General features: G+C 31.5%; 1 protein-coding gene across 3 annotated transcripts in view; it reads right to left on the bottom strand.

The window, feature by feature from the left end:
- Sbf (SET domain binding factor) overlaps positions 1–12,910 on the bottom strand; it is a 320,087-nt gene that overhangs the window by 43,218 nt on the left and 263,959 nt on the right. For all 3 annotated transcript variants that reach the window (XM_085822442.1, XM_085822443.1, XM_085822441.1), the window contains exons 33-36: positions 10,767–10,952; positions 8,379–8,705; positions 4,160–4,387; positions 797–892 (exon numbers count right to left, since the gene is read on the bottom strand). In XM_085822442.1, the coding sequence (XP_085678568.1) occupies positions 797–892; positions 4,160–4,387; positions 8,379–8,705; positions 10,767–10,952 (837 nt within the window). The remainder of the gene's footprint in view (positions 1–796; positions 893–4,159; positions 4,388–8,378; positions 8,706–10,766; positions 10,953–12,910) is intronic.

Genomic DNA, 12,910 nt, shown 5'->3' with positions numbered 1-12,910 from the left:
GACTTTTGTAGATTTTGACTAAAACATTTAAATTTCCTGACTTTTCCCTGAATTTTTTGGTCAATTTTCGAATTCCCTGACTTTTTCCAGTTTTCCAGGTAGCGTGGCAACCCTGTATATGTATACACATATAATCAAGTATAAAATCATTTATATATAATTTTTATGTCGCGATGAAATTACCAAAATGCTTAAAAATCTAGTATTTTTATAAACTGTTTTTTTCCGCAGAATAACGGCAAATTATGAAACATTACTCAACATTGAAAAGCGTGATGAACAAATTTTGCGAAAAGGAATTGCGACTGCTGCATGTATCTCAGATATCTTTCATTCAACACAAAAGTAGAAAAGTTCTATTTCTGGTCAAAACATACCCTGCAGTCCGAGTCACAGATGGAAGAAATGACACTAGGTCTTTTGTTCAACTGAGGGGATGTGTTTAAGTGTTTTGTGGCTTACTCACATTCCCGCCAAACGAGTACAGAGGAAGGGAAGTATCGTTGCCATAGTAACCAGGCTGTAGGTAGTCTTACAGATTTGACTTTTTAATCGCACAACATTCATAGCACCATCTGTTATTAAAAATCGACACGAGAAAGGGGTACCCTCTTAATTCATCAAATTTTCTCATTTGCTTCATATTCTGATGATTCTTTTTCTCTCTTTATTGCATTGCAATGATCTTCATTAATGCACGAAATATATACACACACATATATATATATATTACACATGCTAAAAAAAGAAGGAACATATATTGGTTTATTATTATTATTTTTTTCTTGTTACTTACGGTCAAAGAATCTGTTCCTGGTACTTCCATTTTATCCCAAAGCATCAACCATTTTTGGGGTAAAAGACCAAGCTCTGTCTCTAAATTATGGATAGTCTGAAATTTACATCAAGCAATAATCAGATAACTGTGAAAATAACCACTACATTTAAAATTTGCAGCGTCTATAGAACTTAGACACTTAAAGTGACAAATATAATGTATATGGCCTATAATTATTCACCAAATTAAAACAAAATATTCATAAAATGTTTAAAAAAACACAAGACCTTGCATGGAATAATTACAAGTCAGTAGTACAACATTTTGGCACACAATGTATAAAAAAAATTCATAAATTAAAGTTACAAATTTCAATATTAAGCATTCACATCACATTCTGTCATAATACAATTTTAAAGTTATATTTTAATAATTAAAAATCAAAACTTTTGAAAACAAAGATTCTCAAATAAAAAATATAGAAGGGTGTAATGAATTATAGCTCTTAAATACACATTACCTGAATTTTGTATTTATCTTTTGTTATTGAAATTAAATTGCAAACAAGGCAGGAGAGTTATTATTTGTTTATCAAATTTTTCAACTAACAAATCTCTCTCTCTTATATATATATATATATATATATATATATATATATATATATATATAAACCCGAAAGCTTTTGGATTTTATATTAAAACCAAAGGGCCCCCCCTCTTTCATTTTAAGTTTTTCCGTGCTACCTTTATTTATTAAATAACATGTTCTTCACTCTTTAAATGCTTTATAAAATATGAAATAGATAATAAAACAAATTCCAAATTTGAGATTCCAGATGCCCATATTCGGGTGGAGACATACGTTATTGAAAATTTGATGGCTCTAGGTATAACTGTTTTATAACAATGCGAGAAGCACACATACATTCATGCAGATTCTTCATTTATTTAATTTCTTTAAATATAATACAGGGTTCTAATATTTGGTGGCAACAGTTTGAAAAGTGATTCACCATTTATACTGAATCAACACAAAATGCCAAAATGAAATTTGGTGACCGGAAAAATGACCACAGGAAAAATGCTCACAGGAAAAAAAGCTCACACAGAAATATGCCCACATAGAAAAAAGCTCACATGGAAATAAGCCCACTGATACATAAAATACGTAGAAATATCCTTACATTAATCAATCAATAATTAATTGATTTGAACATCGTACACCTACTTGAATTTTTCAAAGAAAAATTATTTAAATTACCAAAACATCTATGGTATATATATATATCAAAAACTGTATAACTTTTGTGTAGATTTAATTGCTATATAAGATTAACAAACGGGCTGTTTTGAATTAGGAAAGAGAGAGGAGAAAGGAAGAAAAACAAAACAGAATATACAGCGAAAAATTATTACTATTTTATTTGTTAAAAAAATTAAATAATAATAAGTATAAAGTTACACATTTTATAACAAACATTTAGAAGAATAAGCAAATAGAAATAATTATATCATTTAAATTATGTAAAATACCTTGTTATTGTATATTTCACATAAACTTATAAAGTATTTCTCCTGCCTTCTTAGCAAGCCTTCGTGGTATGGTGGTCTGCACACTGGGCGCGTATTCCAGAGGTCCGTGGTTCGATTTCCGGCGAAGGCTTTGCTAATTTTTCACATCTCCTGCTTCCAAAATACCTAATGTCTCTACAGTGACGCTGGAACTAAAAGGGTGGTGGATGATGATTCTACACACCGAGGATATGGCGATTGGGTCCCCTAAAAACCCCAATCACCCTTTTAAAGGGAGAAGTTATATAAGGTATTTCTTCCGCCTTCCTAGCATGCTTTCATGGTGTAGTGGTCAGCACGCTGAGTGCATATTCCAGAGGTCCGTGGTTCGATTCCCGACGAAGGCTTTGCTTATTTTTCACATCTTTTGTTTCCAAAATACTTATGTCTCTACACACTTACTGAATATTAGCTAATATATGTAAATATCTAATTCTATCATCAATTTCATCATAGTTTCTTACATGATTCGTGTGTGTGTGTGATTATGGCAAAGCCTCGAGGGCTATCTGCCTAAGAGGAGGGATGCCTTCGTGGAGGACTTTCTAAGGGAAACTGGCTCGTATATACGTTACACATGGGGAAAACTACGAAAACGCCCATGCAGCCAGCCCGTTCGCGGGATTCGAACCTCGGACCGAACTACCAGTGTTCAGCGACTTTACCGCTCGGCCGCTGGTGGGCCTTTACATGATTCGCGATTACCAAATGTAAGGTTTTCATATTTTCTTTCTTTTCTTTTCTTTTTACTTCAGTATGCCTTGTATTTACAATAGATAGTAATAAACGGATAGTAATAAACACTGACAGGCTAAATCTCTTTTCAGTCCGTCAAACAAAAACCACATACTAGGATGGCTACAATTAAATAATGAATTTAATGCCTTATGAAAGCTTTCCTAATAATTTGTTCTTTTTGGAGATTTTTCGAAGGCTGCTTCATAATGATACCACAATTTGATTGGACACTGTGGTCTTCTAGAACATTTTTGGCTCCAAACTTAAATAATTACATTCAAACATCAATTTCTACAGATACAGATCAAAAGTATGTAAAAATAGAGTTAATAAAAACCAAAAATAAACTATTGGCAGTTACAGGAAAAAATGTTGAACAGGGGGCAATGGTATAAGATATTACAGTACATGCAAAATTTTACTATAGTTTTCATTTTTAATATACCGCCGCTGAAAAGGTTAATCTGAGCATTCGTACAATAATTTTTTCAAATATTTGTTCAATAATTTTTCTTTAAAAAATTCAAGTAGGTGTGTGATGTTCAAATCGATTAATTATTGATTGATTAATGTAAAGATATTTCCTAGTATATTTTTTATCAGTAGGCTTATATCCATGTGAGTTTTTTTTCTGTATGAGCATATTTCTAAGTGAGCATTTTTCCATGTGAGTTTTTTTCTGTATGAGCATATTTCTGTGTGGGCTTTTTTCCTGTGAGCATTATTTCTAAGTGAGCATTTTTCCATGTGAGTTTTTTTCTGTATGAGCATATTTCTGTGTGGGCTATTTTCCTGTGAGCATTATTTCTAAGTGAGCATTTTTCCATGTGAATATTTTTCTATGTGGCCATATTTCTGTGTGGGCTTTTTTCCTGTGAGCATTTATAACTATGAGCATTAATCGTGGGCCTTTTTTCCTGTGGTTTTTTTTCCTAGAACCATGAAATTTATAGCACTTCTGGACAAATTGCCCCTTTGGGCTAAAAAAGGGGGGCATGCTAAAATGGTTAATAAGGGCAAGGCTGCTAATCTAACATGTATGAAAAGGAAATACATAAAGTTTAATGAATACCTCTAGAATTTGTGTGAAAAAGTCTGGCTCTACAGTTGGTATACAATCGTAACAATTATTTACAATTCTTCGAGAACTTGAATTCCCATCAGCAGCTACAGATTCTTCTTCCCTTTGCCTTTCCATAGCAACTAACTCTAAATCATAAGAAGGTCCATGTGCTAATTCTTCTTCTGTGTAATAATCCCAAATGGTGAGGTTGGAAATATTAGAATATGGCCTTAATACCTATATAAGAAGTATATTATACTTTACTTTACATCCATTAAACTAATTCTGCTTTTACTGGCTATAAATAAACTACCACTGACTACTGGCTATGCTCAGCTGTCAGGCAAGCCATAGAAACTTTCTTTACATCAATACTTTATGTAAGTAATTCAAGTGAACAGATTCAGATACAAATATAATTAACCGTTTGAGTCCGACGCAGCGCTCTCGCGCTTCACTTGTCGTATGCCAAAAATACCATGGAGGTAGGAAAGGGAGGAGGGGCCAACCTGCGCTAAAAGTGAAGCACTGCTTTGAAGCTTGGGTCACCAGATGGGGGTGTTCTATGTTTACATTCAGAAGCTCGCTTGACAAGATTCTGATAGTATTTCGACACATGACAGTTCCATAAAAATCGAAAAAGGGACACTTTCGCATGAAAAAAACATTCATAGTGTGATGGATAATAGCAGTTTGTATAGTTTAGTGACATTTACGCAAAAATCCCATCTTGGTTATTTTTCGATAACTAACAACAGCGATTTTGATTATGAATTTGTTTTATAAAGTTATAAGCTGTTACACTAAAAAAATATAGATTTTAAGAAAAATGTTATGCTTAAAGAATGAAAAATACCTTACAGTACATTTAAAATTGTATACGTCTTTCGATACCCTTGATAGAGTATTCGCTACTTTTATTTTATTTTCCAAACGTCAAAATGTTTTAATTAAAACAAATTTTTTTTCACATCCATATATTGTTGTAACATGTACCTTTGAAAATTATTTAGAGGAGAGGCTTTACTGCTGCTCATTTTAAACCCGTTTTAATTTTATATATCTGAAAAATAATCACTTTGGGCTTACACATTTTATAAATATAAAATTATGTATGTTAAAATATTTGTAATTAGGCACATAGGTCAGATTAAGTTTTTATTAAATAGAGTAACACATGCAAGGGCTATCTGCCTAAAGAGAGAGATGCCATCGTGAAGGAATTTTGAAGAAAAACTGACCTTTGAGTGGGTATTAAAAATAATACTTATAATTTTCATTCAAATTATATTCATATATATTTTTTATGTAAAACTTTCGGGTGTATGTTAAATTAGTGTAAATTACTTTACACGAAAAATATAATGAATGCACAGAAATTAAAGATTTGCACATGCCGGAAATGAAAAATAGGAAATATGTATGGGTATTTATGCATGTGCTTGCAAAAAGCATGTATCTGCCTTTGACAAAATACTTAAATATTCATTAAATTATTTATAAATGTATTTGAAATGAAGAATTTATTCACTTATAAACAACTGTGAAAGTATTGTGAAGAAATCTAATTATTAAATGTATCTAATTTATAATGATTATAAATGTTATCTAAATATATAATAACCTTAATATTGAATTGTAAACATAAATTGAAATCCTGTTGACAAATAAGTTATAAAACTATTTAAGCAAGAATTGTTCGTATTGGAAAGCAATCTGTTAAACGGTATTGTAAAGCAAATGCTATGAGATGCACATTTAAGAACGTAATAAAGAGTTTTGGAATATGTATTGTTGAAATGACGGGTAAAAAAAAAAAAATCTGGTAAGTATAATTAAAAGAATTATTCCCCTTACATTTTATAATAACTCAGTTACAAGTTTTAAATAATACTTAAAAAAAAAAAAAAAAAAAAAAAAAAAAAAAAAAAAAAAAAACTTATTTTATTCCCTTTCAGAAATGTTCAGAGAAAGTCAAGTACTATTTAATACCTATTTAATTATTAGGAATTAGCGAAATACTTTTAAAGTATTTCGCTAATTCCTAATAATTCTCTAATTTAAAAGATGCCTCAGAAGCCAAAAAATCATGTCATATTTAAGAAAGTATTTTAGGAAGAAGCTCTATAAATGGAAAAGAAATAATGCATAATTTTAATATTAATAATACAATAAACTTTGATCTTAATTTTTGTACCTTAACCGAATAAAATCGAATTACCTTAATTGTTTTTTCTAATGTAATTAACGAAAACTTGTGAAAATATTTCATTCAAATTAAACCATTCTGAGAAAACTGTCCTGTGAAAAGTATAGCATTTAATTCCGTTCAGAATGAAATGTTGTTTAAAAATATGTTGTTTTCACATATTTCACACATAGGACTCTGAAGTGTTGTAGAAAAAGAAAATATATACATTTATATGTATATTTACGACATAATTACAAAATATTTACATCCGAACGCATCAAATCCCATAGAACTCAATGGTAAATGACCCAATGTTTTGGTCACCACGTAGGGATCGCCGGTGCTTCAGAGCAGGGTACAGGAGAAACTTGTTTAGGGTGACTCCATCTTACTTCCTACCTCCATGAAAAATACGGCGCAGCACGATAGCGCTTCTTTTGTTCTGTATCGAGACTGCGAAGACGCTGCTGTTGGTTAGTATACTTTACACAATTACTGACAGCAGTTGTAGTGATATCAGTAGCAGTTGTTTTATAGGAATTGGAAATTGTTTTCATTTTTTTACTAAGTGTTATACTGATAATTATGAAATAACCCATGTTAAGTTCTGATTCATTTGAAAGTGACTATGTTATGAGAAGTGATAATGAAGAGTATAGTAATGACCTTGAAATAGATAGTGGAAGTGACATCATCATTAATTCTAAGAGATTACAAGTTATTAGTGATAGCAGTGATGATAATAATGAAGTAACTGCAAGTACCTCTGATAACGATATTATTGATGAGTTTTTACCCATGGATACAATTTTTTCGCACGAATCGAATACTTTTTCTGAAGTACCTGGACCAAAGCATGCCCCTCCTCCTGATGCGAAACCAATTGAATATTTCAATAATTTTTTTCAATTTTCAATAATTTTTTTTTTCAAGTATACTAATCAACAGCAGCGTCTTTGCATTCTCGATACAAAACAAGAGAAACGCTATCGTGCTGCACCGTATTTTTGGTATACCACAAGTGAAGCGCTCGCCGGACTCAAACGATTAAATATAAGATTTTAAGAAATGATTTACAAATTTCTAATACTGTATAATGACTTGATTATTACCTCTACAAATATGTATTAAAAAATAAGCATCAAACTACATGAATAAAACAAAAACTAAGATTTTCTAACTATGTTATGACATAAGACTATACTCCTGACCAAATTTATATTTATATACACAAAAATAACGTTATGCCTTTCAATCAAACATAATCCATTTCTGCAAGGAAATAAGTGAAAAACACGTCTTAGCATTACCTAATTAAAAATGATCTAACAGTTTCTAATATGCAAGTCAGAGCATTATGTCATCTGTAAGTGAATTAAGTGCTTTGTGCAAAGTGAGTCCTTACACACTGAAATCAAATGCTCTGCAATAGAGCATTTGATTTCAGTGTGTAAGGACTCAAAACAGTTTGTTACAGCTCTGAAGTATCATTTGAAAGAATATGTGAAAAGGCTAATAATCAGCCATTTATGTGGAAATATTTTAAAACAGACAGCCCATACACAATTTATAACTGATTTACTTATTACAGAGTCTATATTTCCCAAATCCAAAAATTTCGGATTTCAGAAAGCAAAAATTCCAGATTTCTGACTACATGAGAACCACAATGAACCCTGTTTATTCCCCAAATTGTGGTTAAGAATGTTATTGCCAGCATGAAAACACATCCAAATCCGGAGAGATCACACTCCATATTCATAAGTCTTATGTTTTGAATTTTTTTCCCTGAACCCTCCTTGTAACATATTATTACCATTTTAATTCTTTCATACTACAGATTTATATCACATGCAGAGATCTTAAATTATTTCTTTCCCCTTTGTATTTATGTGCTATGACGTTATGTATCATTTCACACAAATTCATAAAATTATAGATCAGCTTCTAAAAAATCCATGATTTCATGCAAATATAATTCTGCATGCGAGTGTTCATTATTTACAACACAATGTTTTGGAACTGAAGTATACTTACACCATCTTCATTACTAGGCATATACCAAAAGTTATAAAAAATTGGACACCTAGCCCAAAGCTTTTCCACATAATCCCAGAAAGATGGACCAAGTAAAGAGGAATTATTCAGGGAATTAGTTTTGAGAGAAAATCCTGTTTCATCATCTGATCCACCATCCAAGCCACGATGTCTAGAGCAACGATCTTCAAGCAACCAGCCCACTTCAGCTCGTTCACATTCATTATCCAATAAAAAAGTACGAAATCGACATGATACATAATGGTAAGCCAAAAATTTCAGGTAGTACTGGTTAAATTCAAAAGACATCGGGAATTGCTTATGTATCTGAAATAAAAATTGCAAAAATTAAAATATTAAATACAATTTTCATTTAAATTTATACAATACATGTTAAGATTTGAAATACTGAATATAATATATAAAGTCAGTGAAAATTGTAAAGTATGGAAATATTTTCAACTGCATAATAAAAACAACGAATACTCACATGAAGGAAACCAACAGCATTAAAATGTAAAAAATTAAGCAATCAGTGAGTTACTTTAAATACATATAAGTTAAAATTGCTCGAAATTTTATATCTTTAGGTTACTATTTTACCAAACTAAAACTTTCAAATACAACAAAACTTTTCTAAGATGATAACTAACGATTCCGGAGAATTCTAATCTCTGGCAAAGACAATTAGATGGTTATCTTAAAATACATGATCAAGAGTGAAATTTAATACTGGTAGTTTTCAAAGGTAATTTACAATGACAGGTTTCACTACTCGGGGGGTGGGGGACTGGTTATCCTTTCCATTTTGTGAAAAACAGAGGATTTTAATACTGCAAATTCTTTAAGTATATATATAAAATTAAATTCTGAAATTAGCCATTATAAAATTGGTTGTTGTTTTAATTATTTTTTTCCAGCCATTTTATTACATGTTTGAAATGATTCCATTAAATTTCAACAACTTTCATACTGAAATACATATTTTCATTGTTGAAATTAAGCTATGCTTCCTTTGGTTATCTGATTTTGGTGATAGAAAGTACACAAAAGCTTATCAGAACAAAACTTGCTACACAAGAACTCAGAACTAGTAAAAACATTTATATTTCCATATGGATTGACTCACTATATAATTATGAAAACTGACCTGATTTATAGATTAACAAGTACAGATATATAGTCTATTAAGCATGGTTAGATCATCTAAAGCCTCCCAAGGTACTGAAGGATTACACCTTGCAATCTTCATGCAACACAGACGAATATGGAAATTCTGAATGATAAAACTCATAATCCTTTTTCTATAATACACTACTGAATTAAGCACCATGATTCTCATACACAGTTTACTGAATTTAATTTCAAATAGTACAAATAAAATAATTTTTTTTTAGTATCGAATGTTTAAAACTTAAAAAAAAAACTATTCCACGTACAAGGTATTTTCTCTCTCCTTTCTATGTGCCTTCTCGGTTAATTGGATAATACGTCCAGCTATCCAGTTAGATCGTGAGGTCTGGTATTTAAATCCCACTGAGGGCATTGCACATTTTTCATGTTCCTGCATTGATATAGCTTAATAACTCTACAAATGGTGCCCAAACTAAAAAAGCTGGTGGACGAGAATTTGTCACAACCAGGATTTGGCAAACGGGTCCCCTCATCCCAGTCACCCTTTAAAAAGGAGTCTGGTTTTTTTTTTTGCCTATGGCAAAGTAGTTGGGGGCTGTCTGCCTAAGGGGAAGGATATTTTTATGGATGACTTTTTAAGGGAAACTGCCTCGTATACACATTACGACACACAGGAAAAAATATGAAAATGCCCATGTAGCCAGGATTTGAACCCCAACCTGAACTACCAGTGTTCAGCGACTTTACTACTATTCCACTGGGGGGCCCTTTAAAAAGGGGATCATGCAAGGTATTTTCTTTCTCCTTTCTACGAGCATTCATGGTGTTATACACAGCATGTTCGGCTAGCAATCAGGAGATTCAGCATTTGAATTCTAGCAAGGGCACTGCATGTATTTCATGTTCTTCCGTTAATATCGCCTAATAACTCTGCAAGTGGTGCCTGAACTAAAGGGTGGCATATAATCATTTGTTGTCACCAAAATATAGCAATTGGGTCTACTCATCCTCAGTTGTGCTTTAAAGCGGGAAATATATAAGGTATTTTCTTCCTTTCAGCGAGCATGCTTTGTAAAATAACTGGATAGTACAATACATCTGGCTGTGAAACCCGGCGAGGGCAAACTTTTCATGTTCCTGCATCAATATAACCTAATGACTAACTGTGATAAAAGGAATATATACAGCATTTCAAAACTTTGATAATTCCTATATTTATTAAATAACTAAATTTGTATAGTTAAACATACTCACTTGATGAACTGCATCCAAAAATTGAAGGAATATAGGAGCAAACCCACTAGCTAAAGTAGCAGCAGTGTGAGTGCTACGATGTGTAAATCTATGCCCAAAAGCTAACCACTCTTTTTCAATTAATGTTCTAAAGCCTTCAAATGTTCTATAATAAGGATCTAAGCATATCTCAGCAAGGGAAACAACCTAAAAGAACAAAAATACTTACCAATACGAGATATCTCTATACATTTTAAAGAAATTAAAATTACTACATAAATAAGGAAACTAATAGAATTTATCTACATTTGTTATCTACGTCACATATACAGAATGAAATCTGAAGATGGTTACAAATACTGTAAACCGAGAAAATTTTTCAAGTTTTTGTTTTTGCTTTTTTCCCCCCATATTTTGCATAACACACAGTGTTCATGTGTAATAATTTTAAAAACTATATACACATATGAATATCCAGGATTCTAATTTAAAGCTTGTAATTAAAGAAGACAAATTAAAAAAGAGAGCAGCAAATACGAGATTGAAGCACTCTGAGGGGTTGCGATCTTATATTTACTGATTCTATACCCATGACTTATAGTTGACACATGCATAAACACACAAAAAAGAAAGAGGAAGAACATATTAAATTTTAAACTAAAATTTAACTAAGAACATCATAACTGAACAATGGAACATCTTACCCGTCTGGCCCATGTTTTTGCTAAGCACAAATTTCTCAAAACTATCATGAGAAAGAATTATTTCCTTGATTTTAATGTCTATATATCCCTAGTACTTTATAAATGGATTTACGTACTTTTAATATATAGCCTTAATTTCTTTGCATATTTTAAGATTCATGCATTTGGTCAGTGTTAAAACTCACGCTCATTGCAGTCTTCCTACAACAAATGTGAAAGTGAGCATTTGCATGCACCCATATGAAACTCATGGGCATCCTTAAGGTGCAGGCTACCCATTAGATGCTTTCTTAGTTCACGTTCTTACTGGTGGACATAAATAAGCTAGCATGGAATAATAACTATTCATGATCAAACATCATTCAATTTATTGTACTTCGCTTTCATACTTGCACATAACAATAAGGGGGGTATATATTTATATTATCCTTTGAGACTGTAGCCCTTCATTCATGCGAGCGAGAGGTGCTGCCGAAGCAACAAAAGGCACACATCACATGTTATGTTTTACGTCACAACTTCTCTCTCGCCTGTCAGTCTCTTTTTGGAGAGTGGCGTTGGGAGGAGAAAGACTGCTGTTACAGTTTATGTAGCTGGCCACAAGATGGTGCAGCTTTTTTACTTTTAGCTTGTTATATTTTTCTTACCGCATTGCAGATTTTTGATATAGATGTAGTGGCAACCGGAGTAACATGATGAACGTTGTAATGTAAGCATACAATTGTTGTACATAGCTGTAAATAAAGCTTCTGTGTGATAAAAATGAAAAGGAATTTTAAGCGTTCCTGTGGGTATTCATCAAGAAAGGTAAGCAAAAATTCACCTATAAATGTTGTTAAAATGTAAAAAATAAGAAAAAAGATCATAAGTTGCAACATGGTGCTGGAAATCCAAGATAACAGTGATCTTTAGATATATTATGATTTAAGTATTTATTATTGTTCGATTAGTGATTGAATATTGATTATTAAGATGGATACGTTAAAAGCATTAAAAAAGAAGCGAGGAATGTTAAGAGCATCAGTAACAAGACTGATAGCTAAAATGGAAAAGGAAACAGAATCAGATAATATTAAATTTTATTTATTAGAAGATGATCTATCCATCTTAAATGAAAATGAAAACGATATACAGTCAAAAGTCATTAATCCGGACTCGTCGGGACTTCGGCGATTCCGGATTATCGATTTTTCCGGATTATAGATCATCAGTTTAAATCTGGTAAGATGGCATGCAGAAATTATAAAATTAAAAATATGAAACTGTAATTTATGAAATAAAGAACAATTATGATCTAAAGGGTATCAAAATTTACAAAAAAAAAAAAAAAAAAAAAAAAGGGCTTAATATTTATTTGTTTACTTTATTAAACATTTCTTTCAATGTAAGTTGTTTAAGTTGCTTCGTTTTTTATGTGATAATACTTTCTCTTTACTTCTATAAACAGACATAATTTCTTGT

This window comes from Stegodyphus dumicola, chromosome 8, assembly GCF_044657685.1.
Source record: "Stegodyphus dumicola isolate Sdum_Otavi_A_Nest chromosome 8, ASM4465768v1".
NCBI lineage: Eukaryota > Metazoa > Arthropoda > Arachnida > Araneae > Eresidae > Stegodyphus > Stegodyphus dumicola.
Note: the sequence above shows the minus strand (reverse complement) of the source record. Positions and strands in the feature narration are given on the sequence as shown.